The sequence below is a fragment of the Entelurus aequoreus genome, linkage group LG25 (genome assembly GCF_033978785.1).
Source record: "Entelurus aequoreus isolate RoL-2023_Sb linkage group LG25, RoL_Eaeq_v1.1, whole genome shotgun sequence".
NCBI lineage: Eukaryota > Metazoa > Chordata > Actinopteri > Syngnathiformes > Syngnathidae > Entelurus > Entelurus aequoreus.
In genome coordinates, this window is record NC_084755.1 from 13,517,994 (window position 1) to 13,538,332 (window position 20,339).

Below are 20,339 nucleotides of genomic sequence, written 5' to 3' on the forward strand. Positions count from 1 at the left end.
AAATAGAACAAGCACATTAAGACCGCGTTTCGTTAATGTGGCACGCGTTCAACTAAACACATTATAAATGCCGACGTGACACGATACATTAAGTCATATGCACTGTTTTATGCAAAAAAAAATAACACAGGAACAAGATTGTAAACCTGCGCAAGACTATGATGCAGGGGTGTCAAACTCATTTTAGATCGGGGGCCACATGGAGAAAAATCTACTCGCAAGTGGGCCGGACTGGTAAAATCACGGCACGATAACTTAAAAATAAAGACAACTTCAGATTGTTTTCTTTGTTTAAAAATAGAACAAGCACATTAAGACCGAGTTTCGTTAATGTGGCACGCGTTCAACTAAACACATTATAAATGCCGACGTGACACGATACATTAAGTCATATGCAATGTTTCATGCAAAAAAACAAGATTGTAGACCTGCTCAAGACTATGATGCAGGGGTGTCAAACTCAATTTATATGGGGGGCCACATGGAGAAAAATGTACTCCCAAAAATCACAGTACGATAACTTAAAAATAAAGACAACTTCAGATTGTTTTCTTTGTATAAAAATAGAACAAGCACATTAAGACCGCATTTCGTTAATGTGGCACACGTTCAACTAAACACATTATAAATGCCGACGTGACACGATACATTAAGTCAAATGCACTGTTCTATGCAAAAAAAGAAGATTGTAGACCTGCGCAAGACTATGATGCAGGGGTGTCAAACTCATTTTAGATGGGGGCCACATGGAGAAAAATCTACTCCCGAGTGGGCAAAACTGGTAAAATCACAGCACGATAACTTAAAAATAAAGACAATTTCAGATTGTTTTCTTTGTTTAAAAACAGAACAAGCACATTAAGACCGCGTTTCGTTAATGTGGCACGCGTTCAACTAAACACATTATAAATGCCGACGTGACACGATACATTAAGTCATATGCACTGTTTTATGCAAAAAAAAAATAACACAGGAACAAGATTGTAGACCTGCGCAAGACTATGATGCAGGGGTGTCAAACTCATTTTAGATCGGGGGCCACATGGAGAAAAATCTACTCGCAAGTGGGCCGGACTGGTAAAATCACGGCGCGATAACTTAAAAATAAAGACAATTTCAGATTGTTTTCTTTGTATAAAAACAGAACAAGCACATTAAGACCGCGTTTCGTGGCACGCGTTCAACTAAATACATTATAAATGCCGACGTGACACGATACATAAGTCATATGCACTGTTTTATGCAAAAAAAACAAGATTGTAGACCTGCGCAAGACTATGATGTAAGGGTGTCAGACTCATTTTAGATGGGGGGCCACATGGAGAAAAATCTACTCCCAAAAATCACAGCACGATAACTTAAAAATAAAGACAACTTCAGATTGTTTTCTTTGTATAAAAATAGAACAAGCACATTAAGACCGCATTTCGTTAATGTGGCACACGTTCAACTAAACACATTATAAATGCCGATTTGACACGATAATTTAAGTCATATGCACTGTTTTATGCTAAAAAAAAATAACACAGGAACAAGATTGTAGACCTGCGCAAGACTATAATGCAGGGGTATCAAACTCATTTTAGATCGGGGGCAACATGGAGAAAAATCCACTCCCGAGTGGGCCGGACTGGTGAAATCACAGCACGATAACTTAAAAATAAAGACAACTTCAGGTTGTTTTCTTTGTATAAAAATAGAACAAGCATATTAAGACCGTGTTTCGTTAATGTGGTACACATTCAACTAAACATAAATGCCGACATGACACGATACATTAAGTCATATGCACTGTTTTATGCAAAAAAACAAGATTGTAGACCTGCGCAAGACTATGATGCAGGGGTGTCAAACTCATTTTAGATGGGGGGCCACATGGAGAAAAATCTACTCCCGAGTGGGCCGGACTGGTAAAATCACGGCACGATAACTTAAAAATAAAGACAACTTCAGATTGTTTTCTTTGTTTAAAAATAGAACAAGCACATTAAGACCGTGTTTGGTTAATGTGGCACGCGTTCAACTAAACACATTATAAATGCCGACTTGACACGATACATTAAGTCATATGCACTGTTTTATGCTAAAAAAAATAAATAACACAGGAACAAGATTGTAAACCTGCTCAAGACTATAATGCAGGGGTGTCAAACTCATTTTAGATGGGGGGCCACATGGAGAAAAATCTACTCCCGAGTGGGCCGCACTGGTAAAATCACGGCACGATAACTTAAAAATAAGGACAACTTTAGATGGTTTTCTTTGTTTAAAAATAGAACAAGCACATTAAGACCGCGTTTGGTTAATGTGGCACGCGTTCAACTAAACACATTATAAATGCCGACGTGACACGATACATTAAGTCATATGCACTGTTTCATGCAAAAAAACAAGATTGTAGACCTGCGCAAGACTATAATGCAGGGGTGTCAAACTCATTTTAGATCAGGGGCCACATGGAGAAAAATATACTCCCAAAAATCACGGCACGATAACTTAAAAATAAAGACAACTTCAGATTGTTTTCTTTGTATAACAATTGAACAAGCACATTAAGACCGCGTTTCGTTAATGTGGAACACGTTCAACTAAACACATTATAAATGCCGACGTGACACGATACATTAAGTCATATGCACTGTTTTATGCAAAACAAAATGACACAGGAACAAGATTGTTGACCTGCGCAAGACTATGATGCAGGGGTATCAAACTCATTTTAGATCGGGGGCCACATGGAGAAAAATCTACTCGCAAGTGGGCCGGACTGGTAAAATCACGGCACGATAACTTAAAAATAAAGACAATTTCAGATTGTTTTCTTTGTATAAAAACAGAACAAGCACATTAAGACCGCGTTTCGTGGCACGCGTTCAACTAAATACATTATAAATGCCGACGTGACACGATACATAAGTCATATGCACTGTTTTATGCAAAAAAAAAACAAGATTGTAGACCTGCGCAAGACTATGATGTAAGGGTGTCAGACTCATTTTAGATGGGGGGCCACATGGAGAAAAATCTACTCCCAAAAATCACAGCACGATAACTTAAAAATAAAGACAACTTCAGATTGTTTTCTTTGTATAAAAATAGAACAAGCACATTAAGACCGCATTTCGTTAATGTGGCACACGTTCAACTAAACACATTATAAATGCAGATTTGACACGATAATTTAAGTCATATGCAGTTGTTTTAAGCTAAAAAAAATAACACAGGAACAAGATTGTAGACCTGCGCAAGACTATAATGCAGGGGTATCAAACTCATTTTAGATCGGGGGCCACATGGAGAAAAATCCACTCCCGAGTGGGCCGGACTGGTGAAATCACAGCACGATAACTTAAAAATAAAGACAACTTCAGATTGTTTTCTTTGTATAAAAATAGAACAAGCACATTAAGGCCGTGTTTCGTTAATGTGGCACACATTCAACTAAACATAAATGCCGACATGACACGATAAATTAAGTCATATGCACTGTTTTATGCAAAAAAACAAGATTGTAGACCTGCGCAAGACTATGATGCAGGGGTGTCAAACTCATTTTAGATGGGGGGGCCACATGGAGAAAAATCTACTCCCGAGTGGGCCGGACTGGTAAAATCACGGCACGATAACTTAAAAATAAAGACAACTTCAGATTGTTTTCTTTGTTTAAAAATAGAACAAGCACATTAAGACCGTGTTTCGTTAATGTGGCACGCGTTCAACTAAACACATTATAAATGCCGACGTGACACGATACATTAAGTCATATGCACTGTTCTATGCAAAAAAAACAAGATTGTAGACCTGCTCAAGACTATAATACAGGGGTGTCAAACTCATTTTAGATCGGGGCCACATGGAGAAAAATCTACTCCCGAGGGGGCAAAACTGGTAAAATCACAGCACGATAACTTAAAAATAAAGACAATTTCAGATTGTTTTCTTTGTTTAAAAATAGAACAAGCACATTAAGACTGAGTTTCGTTAATGTGGCACGCGTTCAACTAAACACATTATAAATGCCGACGTGACACGATACATTAAGTCAAATGCACTGTTCTATGCAAAAAAAGAAGATTGTAGACCTGCGCAAGACTATGATGCAGGGGTGTCAAACTCATTTTAGATGGGGGGCCACATGGAGAAAAATCTACTCCCAAAAATCACGGCACGATAACTTAAAAATAAAGACAACTTCAGATTGTTTTCTTTGTATAACAATTGAACAAGCACATTAAGACCGCGTTTCGTTAATGTGGCACGCGTTCAACTAAACACATTATAAATGCCGACGTGACACGATACATTAAGTCATATGCACTGTTTTATGCAAAAAATAAATAACACAGGAACAAGATTGTAGACCTGCGCAAGACTATGATGCAGGGGTGTCAAACTCATTTTAGATCGGGGGCCACATGGAGAAAAATCTACTCGCAAGTGGGCCGGACTGGTAAAATCACGGCACGATAACTTAAAAATAAAGACAACTTCAGATTGTTTTCTTTGTTTAAAAATAGAACTAGCACATTAAGACTGAGTTTCGTTAATGTGGCACGCGTTCAACTAAACACATTATAAATGCCGACGTGACACGATACATTAAGTCATATGCAATGTTTCATGCAAAAAAACAAGATTGTAGACCCGCTCAAGACTATGATGCAGGGGTGTCAAACTCAATTTATATGGGGGGCCACATGGAGAAAAATCTACTCCCAAAAATCACAGTACGATAACTTAAAAATAAAGACAACTTCAGATTGTTTTCTTTGTATAAAAATAGAACAAGCACATTAAGACCGCGTTTCGTTAATGTGGCACGCATTCAACTAAACACATTATAAATGCCGACGTGACACGATACATTAAGTCATATGCACTGTTTCATGCAAAAAAAAAATAACACAGGAACAAGATTGTAGACCTGCGCAAGACTATGATGCAGGGGTATCAAACTCAACACTAACCTGCTTACTGATCTCAAATGTACTGTATGAATAACATTATTTACACTCTTTACTTGTAAGTCAAATCCAAAGTATGAAATTGCATCAAATAAATGAGATATTGCACTTCAATCACTCAATCAATCAATCAAAGTTTACTTATATAGCCCTGAATTACGAGTGTCTCAAAGGGCTGCACAAGCCACAATGACATCCTCGGCTCAGATCCCACATCAGGGCAAGGAAAAACTCAACCCAATGGGATGACAATGAGTATAATGAATGTCATTCAAAATAAATCAGATATTTCACGCACACTGAATTACATATTTAACTCAAAACAAATTAGATATTTCTTTTAAAATATTATATATTTCACGCAAAATAATTCACATGTACCACTCAAAATATATTACATATTTTACTCAAAATATATTGTATATTTTACACAAAATAAATTACATATTTCACTCAAAATATATTACATATTTCAGTCAGTTATTTAGATATTTTACTCAAAATAAATCAGATATTTCATGCAAACTAAATTGCATATTTTTCTCAAAATGAACTGGATATTTTACTCTTCTTTAGATCGGGGGCCACATGGAGAAAAATCTACTCGCAAGTGGGCCGGACTGGTAAAATCACGGGACGATAACTTAAAAATAAAGACAACTTCAGATTGTTTTCTTTGTATAAAAACAGAACAACCACATTAAAACTGCGTTTCGTGGCACGCGTTCAACTAAATACATTATAAATGCCGACGTGACACGATACATAAGACAAATGCAGTTTTCTGCAAAAAAAACAAGATTGTAGACCTGCGCAAGACTATGATGCAGGGGTGTCAAACTCATTTTAGATGGGGGGCCACATGGAGAAAAATGAGGGGAGCAGTGGGCAGCAGCAGTGGCCGCGCCCAGGAATCATTTTTGGTGATTTAACCCGCAATTCCAACCCTTGATGCTGAGTGGGGAGGTAATGGGTCCCATTTTTATAGTCTTTGGTATGACTCGGCCGGGGTTTGAACTCATAACCTACCGATCTCAGGGCGGACACTCTAACCACTAGGCCACTGAGTAGGCCTAGTGGTTACAGGAACAAGATTGTAGACCTGCGCAAGACTATGATGCAGGGGTGTCAAACTCAAATAATACGTTACAGTAATCGAGAAGAGATGTAATGAATGCATGAATAATGATCTCAGCATCGGTTGTGGACAAAATGGAACAAATTCTAATGCCCACAGACCAAGAAAACCAAGACCATATAACACAGGAACACGATTGTAGACCTGTACAAGACTGGAATAGACTCAAAGGCCATCACCAAGAAGCTTATTGAGAGAGCGAAAATTCATTAATAGTGCAATTATTCCGAAAAGTATTTAATCCCCTACCACCAACAAGCATTCTGACCCCTGTGTTCCCATGAAGCACACCAATTACTAATGTCCCTTAAGGAAAGTACACTCCATTTTTGGATTAAAGACACATGCCACAAAAACAGTCTTTTCCATTCAAACCTCTACACCACTATGAGGAAGACCTAAGAACACAGGAGCAAGGTTGTAGACCTACACAAGACTCGAATGAATTAACTGTCCTTTATTAAGAATCTTGGGGAGAGAGAGAAACCATGAATAGTGCAATTATTCAGGAAATAAGTGTTTGATAAGTGAAGGACTCTGAAGCACAGAAATGTGTCCTGTTCCTGAAGAGCTCTACTCATAATATCAACTTCTTGTGTTTATAAAAGACACATGTCACACAGTGTCTTCAATTCAAACCTCTCCACCACTATGGACAATACCAGAGAACAGGATCAAGATTGCAGACCTGCACATAACTGTAATGGGACTCAGAGACTATCACCAAGTTTAGTGAGAGAGAGAAAATCCATTAATGGTGCAATTATTCAGGATATAAGCATTTGATCCTTTGCCACCAACATACATTCTGACCCCTTTTGGCCAGTTGTGTCCCCATGAAACACACCAATTACTCATGTCCCTTAAAGAAAGAGACCACCTTCCCTGCCAACCAGCAAATCATCTGACAGACAGGTAAAGGGCCCATTAAATGCAAGAAAATGAACCTTGTTCATTAGGAACATAATCCTAATCTAAACGTTTTCTGTGGATATTCAACATCAGAAACCGTTTCTTCCGTTCAAAATTCTTCACCCCTACGGGCAAGGCCAAAGAACACATAAATAAGATTGTAGACCTTCACAATATAGGCCCATGACATTCAAGAAAACAAATCTTGTTTTACTAATATCAGTCCCTGCGATGAGGTGGCGACTTGTCCAGGGTGTACCCAGCCTTCCGCCCGATTGTAGCTGAGATAGGCTCCAGCGCCCCCGCGACCCCGAAGGGAATAAGCGGTAGAAAATGGATGGATGGAGTTCCTAATGTGGATAACAGAAACCGTGTCTCGCATTCTTCTATCCACAGCCATGGGCAAGACCAAAGAACACAGAATTTGAACAAGATTGTAGATCTACACAAGACTGGAATTGACTATAAGAACATCATCAAGAAGCTTGTTGCTAAAGAAACTGCTATTCGCAGAATAATTTGAGGAATATGTATTAGATAACATGCCCACAGTCAGGTTTTGGATCCATAAAATACAAGAAAACAAAGTATGTTCTTTCGGAAAGTAATCCTAATATCAATGTCTTATGTGGATTCTCGACAACAGAAGCAGTCTCTTCCGTTCAAAACTATGGGCAAGACCAAAGAACATACGAACTGGATTGAAGACCTACACAAGACTGATATGAATTATAAGAACAGCAAGAAGCTTGTAAAAAAAAGGGACCACTATTGGTCTGTCATTTGGAAAATAGAAATACAAAATACACGGTGACCGTATCAAAATTTAGTAGTCAAAGATCATCAATAAATTGGGGGCACTCTGCTGTTTTTTTAAGGACATTCCGCAAATATCCTCTATGTCAGTGGTCCCCAACCTTTTTGTAACTGCGGACCGGTCAACGCTTGAAAATGATGTGACAGGATTGGTGTGCAGTCAAAGATCCTCTAAATCAGGGGTGTCCAAACCTTTTCCATGAGGGCCGCACACTGAAAGAATAAATGAAGGCATGCAAGGTCCATTTTGATGTTTTTTGTTTTTAAAACCAATATACAGGTACTCGGGTTACGAACGAGTTCCCTTCTTATGTCCGTTTGTGAGTCGGTTTTGTATGTAAGTCGGAACATAAGCCTATTTTATGCAGGTATGTATGTAAATCTGATTATAACCAACAACACATGTAAAAACAGTATACCTTAATATAATATAAACAACATTTGAGTGTCAGCACTTACCTTTATATAACTGGTAACCGGAGACAGGCTTATTTGGAAGAGCCCGAAGCAAAGGAAGTTGGAGAGTCTGGGTCGATTGGAGACACCGGGTCTTGTGATGTTGTGGAGGTACAATGCACAGAGTCTTGTGATGGAGTCCTTTCAACCTTCTTGATAAAACGATCAGGGGAAGAGTGATTTTTCTCTCCATAAATCTCCTTGTAACACCTCAGAGAATCTGTCACAGATCTGTAGACCTTAGTGTACCTTGCTGAGTTGGGATCTTGGCCTTCTATCATTGACATTGCTTCTTGGTTTATCCAAAGAGCTTCTGCCAATGCCTTGGCTGTAAATCTCTTGGGTTTTGGCTCTTCTTCTGGTTCCACTTCTTCTATCATCTGCTTCTCCAGTTCAATGAGGTCTTCAGTGCTCAGCTCCTCACCGTAAGATTCGAGCAGCTGGCTCACATCATCCATCTCCAATTCGAGTTGCAGCTTGTTACCAAGAGTCACCAATTTCTCAGCAACTGTATCCTCAAAACCGTCAAAATCATTCACACATCGAGGGCATAGCTTTCTCCACAGCCCATTCATATTGGAATTCTTAACCTCATCCCATGCATCAGCAATGTTCTTGACAGCTTCATAGATGTTGTACGACCGCCACCATTCCTTTAAGGTCTTGCCATCTGGTCCTTCAGTTGCTTTGACTGCCTTTGAGAACGTCCTACGTAAATAGTAGGCTTTGAAAGAAGCAATCACACCTTTGGCTGAAGAAGGGATGTGGTATTTGGTGAAAAAATGGACTAAAGTCATCTAAAAATGCAGGATGACCAGATGCATTGTCAAGAACTAACAGAATCTTGAAAGGAGCAGTATCTCTCAACCTCGGGTACAAAATGATTGGTAAACCCATCAAGGACGGTCAATGTTACCCAAGCCTTCTTGTTGGACTTCCAGATGACTGGAAGTGAGCCCTTCCAAAATACCCTTGAAAGCCCTTGGGTTCTCAGCTTGGTAAACAAGCAAAGGCTTAAGTTTACAGTCTCCTGCAGCATTGCCTCCAAGCAAAAGCGCCAGTCTCTCCTTAGCCACTTTACGTCCTGGCGCCGATTTATCGTCCTTGGCGATGTACGTACGATCCGGCATCCGCTTCCAAAATAAGCCTGTTTCATCCACGTTGAATACTTGTTCGGCACTGTAATCCCCCTCCCTAATTATTTCAGCCAACGAATCAGGAAAGTCACTCGCTGCAGCATGATCCGCACTTGCTGCTTCCCCTTGCACTTTGATATTATGTAAATCCACACGAGACCTAGAACGGTGAAACCAGCCACGACTGGCAGGAAACTCTTCACGTTCGTATTCGGGACCCTTTTCAGCCTTTAACTTTTCAAAAAGACTTTTGGCCTTTTCTTGAGTCAGCATCAAACCCGACGGGCTTACGACGCTGATTTTGGTCTTCCAGCCAAAGCACTAATAATCTTTCCATCTCGATAATGAGGCCACTTGGTTGTTTAGTAATCACTGTGGCCTTCATGGTGCCGAACCTTTCACATGTTCGAGTATACGTGCTTTGTCCTTCACAATAGTGCCTACGGTCGAACGGCTTAAAGGCAATACTTTCCCAATGATCGATGGTATCTCACCCTTCTCAGAATGCTTTATTATATCTAATTTCACCTCCATTGTGATAGCCTACCTCTTCTTTGATTCGCCACCTGGACAAATGATGCGCAAAACTTTTTAACTTTTTAATCCAATATGGTCTTAAACTAGTCAGCGTCTCTCCTCCTTCCTCGTTCATCCACCCTGCCCCTGGAGCCTGTTTGTAATGGCGAGTTGCCGTAAGTCGAAATGTCGTAAACCAGGGACTTCCTGTATATACATTTTTTTAACCTTTTGGGCTCCCCTTAGGTTGGGTCCCAGTCAATTGTTTTTAAATAAGTCATATGTTAATTTTTCAATTTTTTTTATTCAACACTTACTTCTCCAGATCAACTACGAGTCCATTCTTTGATATAGTCTTTTTTTTCTCTCAATGTTTTATCCCTTTTGGTCAAAATCCTGTTTTTTTTATGTCAAAAACCCAAAATAGGCAATATTTTTACACCAAAATCTTCAAAGTAGAATACTAAATTGAGCCCCTAAATAGTTGAGTAATTCATAAATACATTGATTCTAATTCATTATGATTTTTTGAGCAATGATAGGTTTAAAAAAAATCCTACTAAAATTGCCACACTTGTAAAAGGGTTAAAAATAAGTCAGGTTTTTCTTATTTGTTTTGTTTTGTTTTTTTCTTGAAAAGCTGATTTTCAAGGTAAAAACTGATTTTCAAGATAAAAACTGATTTTCAAGATAAAAACTGATTTTCAAGGTAAAAACTGATTTTCAAGATAAAAACTGATTTTCAAGATAAAAACTGATTTTCAAGGTAAAAACTGATTTCCAAGGCAAAAACTGATTTTCAAGGTAAAAACTGATTTTCAAAGCAAAAACTGATTTTCAAGGTAAAAGCTGATTTTTAAGGCAAAAACTGATTTAAGGTAAAAGCTGATTTTCAAGGTAAAAACTGATTTTCAAGGTAAAAGCTGATTTTCAAGGTAAAAACTGATTTTCAAGGTAAAAGCTGATTTTCAAAGTTAAAAGCTGATTTTCAAGGCAGCAACTGATTTTCAAGGTAAAAACTAAATTTTCAAGGTAAAAGCTGATTTTCAAAGCAAAAGCTGATTTTCAAGGCAAAAGCTGATTTTGAAGGTAAAAACTGATTTTCAAGGTAAAAGCTGATTTTCAAGGTAAAAGCTGATTTTCAAAGTAAAAACAGATTTTCAAGGTAAAAACTGAATTTCATGGTACAAGCTGATTTTCAAGGTACAAGCTGATTTTCAAGGCAAAAACTGATTTTCAAGGTAAAAGCTGATTTTCAAGGTAAAAGCTGATTTTCAAGGCAAAAACTGACTTTCAAGGTAAAAGCTGATTTTCAAGGTAAAAGCTGATTTTCAAGGTAAAAACTGATTTTACTTTCAATGCTTAAGTCTCTGGATCAACTTCAGAATTATCTGTCAATTGGAATTTTTTTTAAATAATTTTTTCACTTTTTTTTTTTTTTTTTTATGCCTTTTTTGTCAAAGAAAACATTTTTATATGGCAAACACATTAAAAATGTAATGTTTATCCCTCAAAAAATTTTAAGTGGAATTTTTGATGCGAAGCAATTGGAGCCTTGAATAGGTTGATAATTCATAAAAACCCTGATTTCGGTTCTTTTTTTTAAAACGATGACAGCTTCAAAGAAAGAAACAGCCTGCAAGGTATCTTTGCGTTACTAGAATCAACATTGCAACTTTTTTTCATTACATTTCACCTGCATTCTTATTTATTTCCCTTTTATTAGTTGTTGTTTTTTGTTTAGTATTATATATATTATATTATTATAATTATATTATTATTATTATATTAGTATTCAATTATAGTATTTTTAGAACGTGCCGCGGGCCTTTAAAAAATTAGCTGCCGACCGCAAATGTACCCCCAGGCAGCATTTTGGACACCCCTTCTCTATATCCAAAAAAAGTAAGGAGAAATAACAGTAAGAATGTTAAAAAAAACAATTTTTTAAAAGCTTATGCTACCTTTTAACCTAAAATGTGCCCCTGCGCGCCAAACTTGACACACGTGCACACGCCCGCGGTCCCTCAGAGGCGGCGCGTTGAGGGCCGTGCTGGCTGGTACTCTGGGGAGGTTCTGGAAAATGAGATGAGATTGGAAGAGAGATCACTGATTGAGGGCAGTGAATCGATGGTCGGTCGGAGGCTCGCTGAATGCGCTGAGTGATGGTGCTGCATTTAATCGCCTCCTGTGTTTGTCTCAATTATGCTACATAATGGCTTTTAACACCTGGCCTAACACTGCGCTCAGGAAATGCTGCGAGCACGACAACGAGGACGAGGAGGAGTAGGAGGAGAGAAAAAAAGACTCCAAAGCAAAGACAGGGGTTGTTAATAGCTGCTGGGAATAGCGACTAAATGTCAGGCTGCATGTTTGTAGTCATGCTCACTGGTGCACGGCTGACGCATGAATATGCTCTGTGGATTTTTACCTGCGTGTGTGTGTGTGTGTGTGTGTGGTAGATGTGGGAGGACCTGCAGACCCCATCGCCCCCTTCATAATCATCCCCCCAAAGAACACCAGCGTGACTATGGGGAGGAACGAGGCCATCTTGGAGTGCATCGCCAACGCCAGGTAGCTGCAAAGACTTTTTTTTTTTTTTTTTTTTTCAAAACACCCAAAAAGGTGAAAATATGCTCAGCAGGTACATTTATGATTTTCTTTTTAGTGTGGTCCAAATCGTCCTCTTTTTGTTTTTAATTGTATTTCTAGAACATGCCGCAGGCCTAAAAAAAACAAGGTGCCCGAAATAAAGTTCAACACCTTAAAAATATAGTAATTCAAGTACAAAACCCAAAACCAATTAAGTTGGCATGTTGTGTAAATGGTAAATAAAATCATTTTCAACTTATATTCAATTGAAAGACAAGATATTTAACGTTCGAACTGGAAAATGTTGCTAATTTTTGCATTTGGAATTTGATGCCTGCAACATGTTTCAAAAAAGCTGGCAGAAGTGGCAAAAAAGATGGAGAAAATTGAGGAATGCTCATCAAACGCTTATTTGGAACATCCCACAGGTGAACAGGCTAATTGGGAACAGGTGGGTGCCATGATTGGGTATAAAAGCAGCTTCCATGAAATGCTCAGTCAGTCACAAACAAGGACGGGGCGAGGGTCACCACTTTGGGAACAAATGCGTGAGCAAATTGTCCGACAGTTTAAGAACAACATTTCTCAACCTAGCTATTGCAAGGAATTTGAAGATTTCACCATCATCAAAAGGTTCAGAGAATCTGGAGAAATCGCTGCACGTGAGCGATGATATTACGGACCTTTGATCCCTCAGGCGGTACTGCATCAAAAAGCGACATCGGTGTGTAAAGGACATCACCACATGCGCTCAGGAACACTTCAGAAAACCACTGTCAGTAACTACAGTTTGTCGCAAGTTAAAACTCTACTATGCAAAGCGAAAGCCATTTATCAACAACACCCAAAAATGCAGCCGGCATCACTGGGCCCGAGCTCCTCTAAGATGGACTGATGCAAAGTGGAAAAGTGTTCTGTGGTGTGACGAGTCCACATTTCAAATTGTTTTTGGAAACTGTGGATGTTGTGTCCTCCAGACCGAAGAGGAATAGAACCATCCGGACTGTTATAGGCGCAAAGTTGTAAAGCCAGCATCTGTGATGGTATGGTGGTGTATTAGTGCCCAAGGCATGGGTAACCTAGGAAGGCACCATTAATTTTGAAAGGTACATACAGGTTTTGGAGCAGCATATGTTGCCATCCAAGCAACGTTATCATGGACGCCCCTGCTTATTTCAAAGACAATGCCAAGCCACGTGTCACAACAGCGTGGTTTCATAGTAAAAGAGTGCGGGTACTAGACTGACCTGCCTGTAGTCCAGACCTGTCTCCCATTGAAAATGTGTGGCGCATTATGAAGCCTAAAATACCACAACAGAGACCCCCGGACTGTTGAACAACTTATGCTGTACATCAAGCAAGAATGGGAAAGAATTCCACCTGAAAAGCTTCAAAAATTGGTCGCCTCAGTTCCCAAACGTTTACTGAGTGTTGTTAAAAGGAAAGGCCATGTAACACAGTGGTAAAAATGCCCCTGTGCCAACTTTTTTGCAATGTGTTGCTACCATTAAATTCTAAGTTAATGATTATTTTCCAAAAAAAATTGTTTCTCAGTTCGACCATTAAATATCTTGTCTTGGCAGTCTATTCAATTGAATATAGTTTGAAAAGGATTTGCAAATCATTGTATTCTGTTTTTATTTCCGAATTACACAACGTGCCAACTTCCCTGGTTTTGGGTTTTATAATTTAACAACAAAAAATAAATATGTCCATCTCTAGTGTTGCTTTTTGTCCTCCTTTGATTCAAGGCTTCCTGTCCTGCCTCATACGTCCTGAATGCTGACTACTACCCTGCTTTAAAAGACGTAATCAGGATGACGGATGTATCACTTGGCTCTCTCAATGCTCCCTAACCTTGCAACTGAATGGGAATCTGAAAAAAAAAGTTTAAAATGTAACTTTTTCCTGACTTTTTCTGGCAGGCCGCTCGTCAAGATGAGCATCACTTGGAGGAAAGATGGCGCCGTGGTCAACACGGGTATCAGAGATTTCGGCCGTAGATTGGTCATCAGTCAGCCAAAGGTCGGCGACAGCGGTTACTACCAGTGTGAGGCGTCGCTTCGCAGCAGCAGCGTGCCGTCGGTCACCGCCGGGGCTTTCCTGCAAGTGCTAGGTGAATATAAGACGATGTTGACATTATTTCATACATTTACTTGACTCTTTAGCAAACTTTGCACGATACTATTTGGAATGTTTCACCTGATTGGTAGTAATATAATGAGTTTTTTTTTTTTTATCTCACAAAGGTTTCTTTTTTTATTGATAACATTCTTTAAAAAAAATGCTATTTTTCATTGTGGTTGTGTGACTATTTATTTTCATATTACCACTTTAATAAATGTTTTTATTTTATTTTAAAATTAAAACTTTTTTCTCGCAATATTCCGACATAATTCTTGTAAAGTGACATTTTTCAAACTTGCAGAAAAAAATAAAAATAATTATAATATATTTATAATATATGTATATATATATATATATATATATATATATATATATATATATATATATATATATATATATATATATATATATATATATATATATATATATATATATATATATATATATATGTATATGTGTGTGTATAAAATATATATTTATTTTGTAAATATATGTATATACTGTATAATAGCCCTGTGTAGAAAATGGATGGATAGATGTACATATGTATTATTTATACAGTATAAATGTATAAAATACATATATATTTTGTAATTATATGTATATACTGTATAATGGCCCTGTGTAGGAAATGGATGGATAGATGTATATATGTATTATTTATACAGTATAAATGTATAAAATACATATATATATTTTTATTATTATATAATTGTATTTAATCTTGTAAAATTAAAACTTTTTTCTCATAATGTTCTTACATAATTCTTGTAAAAATGACTATTTTTATAATATATTTTACTCTTGTAAAATTAAATGTTTTCTCGTCAAAAACTTTGTCATACATTTCTTACATAGATCTTATAAAATGATAACTTTTTCCCTCACAATATTGCAACTTTTTTTTATTTTAAATTGAATAGATTTAGCTTTAAGCTTGTTATATTGCATTATTTTTGGTTGTTGTGTAAAAAAATGTTGTCAAAATACTCTTACATAACATTTTTTACATCTGTAAGTGCAAGTAAAACTCTACTATGCAAAGCGAAAGCCATTTATCAACAACACCCAGAAACGCCGCCGGCTTCGCTGGGCCCGAGCTCATCTAAGATGGACTGATGCAAATTGGAAAAGTGTTCTGTGGTCTGACAAGTCCACATTTCAAATTGTTTTTGGAAACTCGAACAAAGAGGAAAAGAACCATCCAGACTGCTGTAGGCGCAAAGTTCAAATCCAGCATCTTTGATGGTATGGGGGTGTATTAGTGCCCAAGGCATGGGTAACTTACACACCTGTGAAGGTACCATTAATGCTGAAAGGTACATAAAGGTTTTGGAGCAACATATGTTGCCATTCAAGCAACGTTATCATGGCCGCCCCTGCTTATTTCAGCAAGGTCGCTGCCATTAAATTATAAGTTGATGATTATTTGCCAAAAAAAATGAAGTTTCTCAGTTCGAACATTAAATATCTTGTCTTTGCAGTCCATTCAATTGAATATAAGTTGAAAAGGATTTGCAAATCATTGTATTCTGTTTTCATTTACGAATTACACAACGTGCCAACTTCACTGGTTTTGGGTTGTGCAATATGATACTATTCATTTTTCTAAAGGTAGTATTCTAATTGCCATTCTATTTTTTAAAGGTGTTGCTATCTCACCGCTTGCTTTTTTCCGCCCCCCTACCAGAATATCCTCTGTTTGTGAAAGAGCCACCGAGTCACATCACAGCTGAGATGGAGAAGGTGGTGGACATCCCTTGTCAGGCTCGAGGTCAGTGCTCTTTTTTTTGTTTTTCCTCGCCTGCTGTGTGAGAGAAAGGAGGGACAAAAAGATTGAAAGTGACTTTTGTGTGCATGTGTGTGTGTTTGTGTGTGTGTGTGTGTATGCAGGCACACCTCAGCCAGACATTGTGTGGTACAAGGATGCTGTGCCCATCAGCCCGGTGAAGATCCCCAGGTACAAAGTTCTGGTGGGAGGCAGCCTGCAAATCAATGGCCTTCTGCCCGATGACACGGGAATGTTCCAGTGCTTCGCTCGCAATCTCGCCGGGGAGATCCAGACCAACACCTACCTTGCTGTCACCAGTGCGTCCCCTCAAAGGGCTACTTAAATCTCTCCATCTTAAATCACCCGGTCTTGTTGTGCAGTCTATTAAATGCGCCGTCATCATCACCTGTCCTCTGCCTGATTGTGCGTCCTCTCAGGCATCGCTCCCAACATCACCGCCGGCCCCGCTGACAGCGCCGTGATTGACAGCATGTCAATCATCATGCACTGCGAGACCTCCGGAGCCCCGCGCCCAGCCATCACCTGGCAAAAAGGTGCAAAATGACTCGAAATGATGGACTTTTTTCTCGATGTTTCGGTTTTACTTATCCATCCCCGTCTCGCAGGTGAACGTGTCCTGGCCAGCGGCTCGGTCCAGTTGCCCAGGTTCACCCTGCTGGAGTCGGGCAGCTTGCTCATCAGTCCGTCGCACCTCTCCGACGCCGGCACCTACACCTGCATGGCCAGCAACTCTCGAGGCATCGATGAAGCGTCTGCAGACCTTGTGGTGTGGGGTGAGAAAACACACCTTTTTTTCATAGCTGTGTTCTTTATCATAATATAACAACTTTATTCACGTTAGATGATATGTGAATAAAATGCAGTGGCGTTTCCCACCTAGGCCTTCAGTGATCTCCGACTTCAATGATTACCTCTCAAAATACCATCATTTATGTCACCCCATGACCATTGCTGGAGAAATACTATACAGGAACACATTTACGCCCTACCGTGCATTGAAACACATCAACAGTGTACAAAACAAGTTATTTTCTGGTGCATTTAAAAAATCAATTAAAACGCATCAGCAATTAAAACATATACCGTCAATTTCTCTGCTTGGCTCATGCAACTTGCGGTCTATAAAAGCATCAAGGGTTGGAATTGGGGGTTAAATCACCAAAAAGGATTGCCGGGCGCAGCCACCGCTGCTGCTCACTGCTCCCCTCACCTCCCACACTGCAAAAAGTCAGTGTTCAAAAACAAGAAAAAAACATACAAAAATTAGGGGTATTTTACTTGAACTAAGCAAAATTATCTGCCAATGGAAGAAGAAAATTTGGCTTGTCAAGACTTTCCAAAACAAGTAAAATTAGCTAATTTCAATGAACCCAGAAGTACCTTAAAATAAGTATAATCTCACTAATAACAAGTGCACTTTTATTGGTATAAAAAAAAATGCTCAATATGTTGAAAAATATTCTTAAATTAAGTAAATGCCAGTGCCATTATCTTGACATGATATGTGCTCGGCATTACATTTCTTAAAACTAAAAACAAATGTATTGTTCTTAATGGAAAGGCAACAAGGCACATTTTTTTAATTTGTAATTTTAAAGAATTTATCTGAATTTGCACAAACTATTTCTGTTCAAAATTGTTTGAAATGTCACATGTTTTGTCATTTCTGTATTATTTTTTTATTTTCGCTAACTGCTTATTTGCTATTACTTTTACCATCATATTTGTACATGTCGTATTTGCTGATGTTGCTCTGTTGTTGTTGTTGTTGTTGTTGTGTTTGCTGTTGTTGTTTTTGTCTCTCTGTCTAATCCCCCTCTTGTCCCCACAATTCCTCCCTCTGTCTTCCTTTTTCTCTCTTTCTATCCCCTCCTGCTCCGGCCCGGCTGCACCAAATGATAATATAAATACATTTAATAAAGTCAAAATACAAGTAAGGCAACAAGAGAAGTATCCTACACTTCTCTTTTGTAAAGTAAATCTGAACAGCCGATATGGGCATCTACATCTACTATATGATTTGCCCGAGAAGCTGGGCAGGACATTATTAAAAAAAAAAAAAAGAAATGTCACATGTTTTTTTTTTCATTCTTGAAATAAGAAATTATTACTTTAAAAAAGCAGTTTTATACTTGTGAGTGTTGATGACCCAGCTTTGCAACAGTGGATGTGCTAGTTTCAAGCATGTTTTACTCAATATAGGTCATAACATCTCAGCAACAAGCTGTAATATCTTACTGAGATCATTTAGGACCAAAACCCCTAAAACAAGTAAAACACTCTAACATAAAATCTGGTTAGTGAGAAGAATTATCTTATCAGATAGAAAAAAAGCAAATATCACCCTTATTTGAGATATTTAATCTTACTTAGATTTCAGTTTTTGCAGTGCAGGGGGTGATCAAGGGTGATGGGTCAAATGCAGAGAATAATTTTGCCACACCTGTTGTGTGTGTGACAATCATTGGTACTTTAACTTTTAACTTTAACTTAAAGTTTGATTCAAAGTACACACTTCTCAAAGATGTATTAACTGCCCTGACCACATGATGGCGACAAATACACATGTAACAATGTTGGTTAAATGACAATCATGACACACTTTAACAACAAGAGTTTACAATGTTTAGTTGTAACAGAACAGCTACTGTCAACAACTTGCGATCTGAGTGGCTATCGCAACTGTCTATCAACTGTATGTGTTCTCAAATTCATCCGCTAACAGTACCGATGAGTATCCAATCACAGGACGCGTAAACGTCACGTTCAACGTGAGGCCAGCTAGAAGGCCTTACTGACAACCACTCGTGATCTGATTGGCTATCGCAACTGTCTATCAACTGTATGTCCCTGTTCACTTACAGTGCATAGACGCCTGCATTGTTGATTCTGAAGGCGTCTGACAGATTTGGTACACCATGGCAACATAAGCTAGCTGAATTCTGATTAGATACAAACTAAAACTAAAAACAGCACTGGAAGGAGCATAATATGACGTGAAGAGAATATGAATACTTTTAGATATTTAGGGAAAGTAAATTTAAAAAAAAAATTGTATCTTTAATTATGATCCTGATTTCTGGTTATTTTAGGCCAGCAGAGAAGGACTTGCTGGCCCTGACGGCACACCACTGTTAAAATATGTGTATTGTTTCATATTATACCTTTTGTCTTTTTTGCCATGCTGTCACAACTTCATTACCTCAGCCAGGAGGTTATGTAATTGTTCCAGTTAGTTAGTTAGTTACAGTTAAAAAGTCTATTTGCAACATTTAAATGGACTTTGTTGTTTTATTTTCAATGAAACACTAGAAAATACGTACTCATATAGTAGTACAGTTGGCACAGTACAGTAAACTGACAGTTAATATTCAAACATTTAAAATGTGACATTTCAAACAATTTTGAACAGAAATAGTTCATGCACATTCAGATAAATTCCTCAAAATTACAATTAAAAAATTTTTGGCCGGGGGCCGGGCTGTATATATGCGCACTAATTGACTGAAAGAGCACGCACTTGGCGCGATGATGTCATGTTATCGATGGAAAAATGCATTTTTAGACAATATGATTTGCCTGAGCGGCTAGGAGACCACGAGAGTAACAAGCGGTTGCCTTCCCATTAAGAACAATAAATATTTTTTTAGTTTGCTGGTTTCAAGAAATGTAATGCCGAGCGCATATCATTATGTCACGATAATGGCACTAGTATCATTTAAGAATATTTTTCAACATATTGAGCAAAAAGGTCTCAATTTTTTTTCTACCAAGAAAAGTGCATTTGTTATTAGTGAGAATATACTTATTTTAAGGTATTTTTGGGTTCATTGAGGTTAGCTAATTTGACTTGTTTTGGAAAGTCTTGACAAGCCAAATGTTCTTGTTCT

The 20,339-nt window shown here is 38.1% G+C and overlaps 1 protein-coding gene across 1 annotated transcript in view; it reads left to right on the forward strand.

Moving 5' to 3' along the window:
* sdk2a (sidekick cell adhesion molecule 2a) overlaps positions 1-20,339 on the forward strand; it is a 405,582-nt gene that overhangs the window by 279,918 nt on the left and 105,325 nt on the right. Inside the window, exons 7-12 of the mRNA XM_062036709.1 lie at positions 12,401-12,512; positions 14,456-14,646; positions 16,348-16,431; positions 16,551-16,745; positions 16,866-16,982; positions 17,055-17,222. Coding sequence (XP_061892693.1) covers positions 12,401-12,512; positions 14,456-14,646; positions 16,348-16,431; positions 16,551-16,745; positions 16,866-16,982; positions 17,055-17,222 — 867 coding nt within the window. The remainder of the gene's footprint in view (positions 1-12,400; positions 12,513-14,455; positions 14,647-16,347; positions 16,432-16,550; positions 16,746-16,865; positions 16,983-17,054; positions 17,223-20,339) is intronic.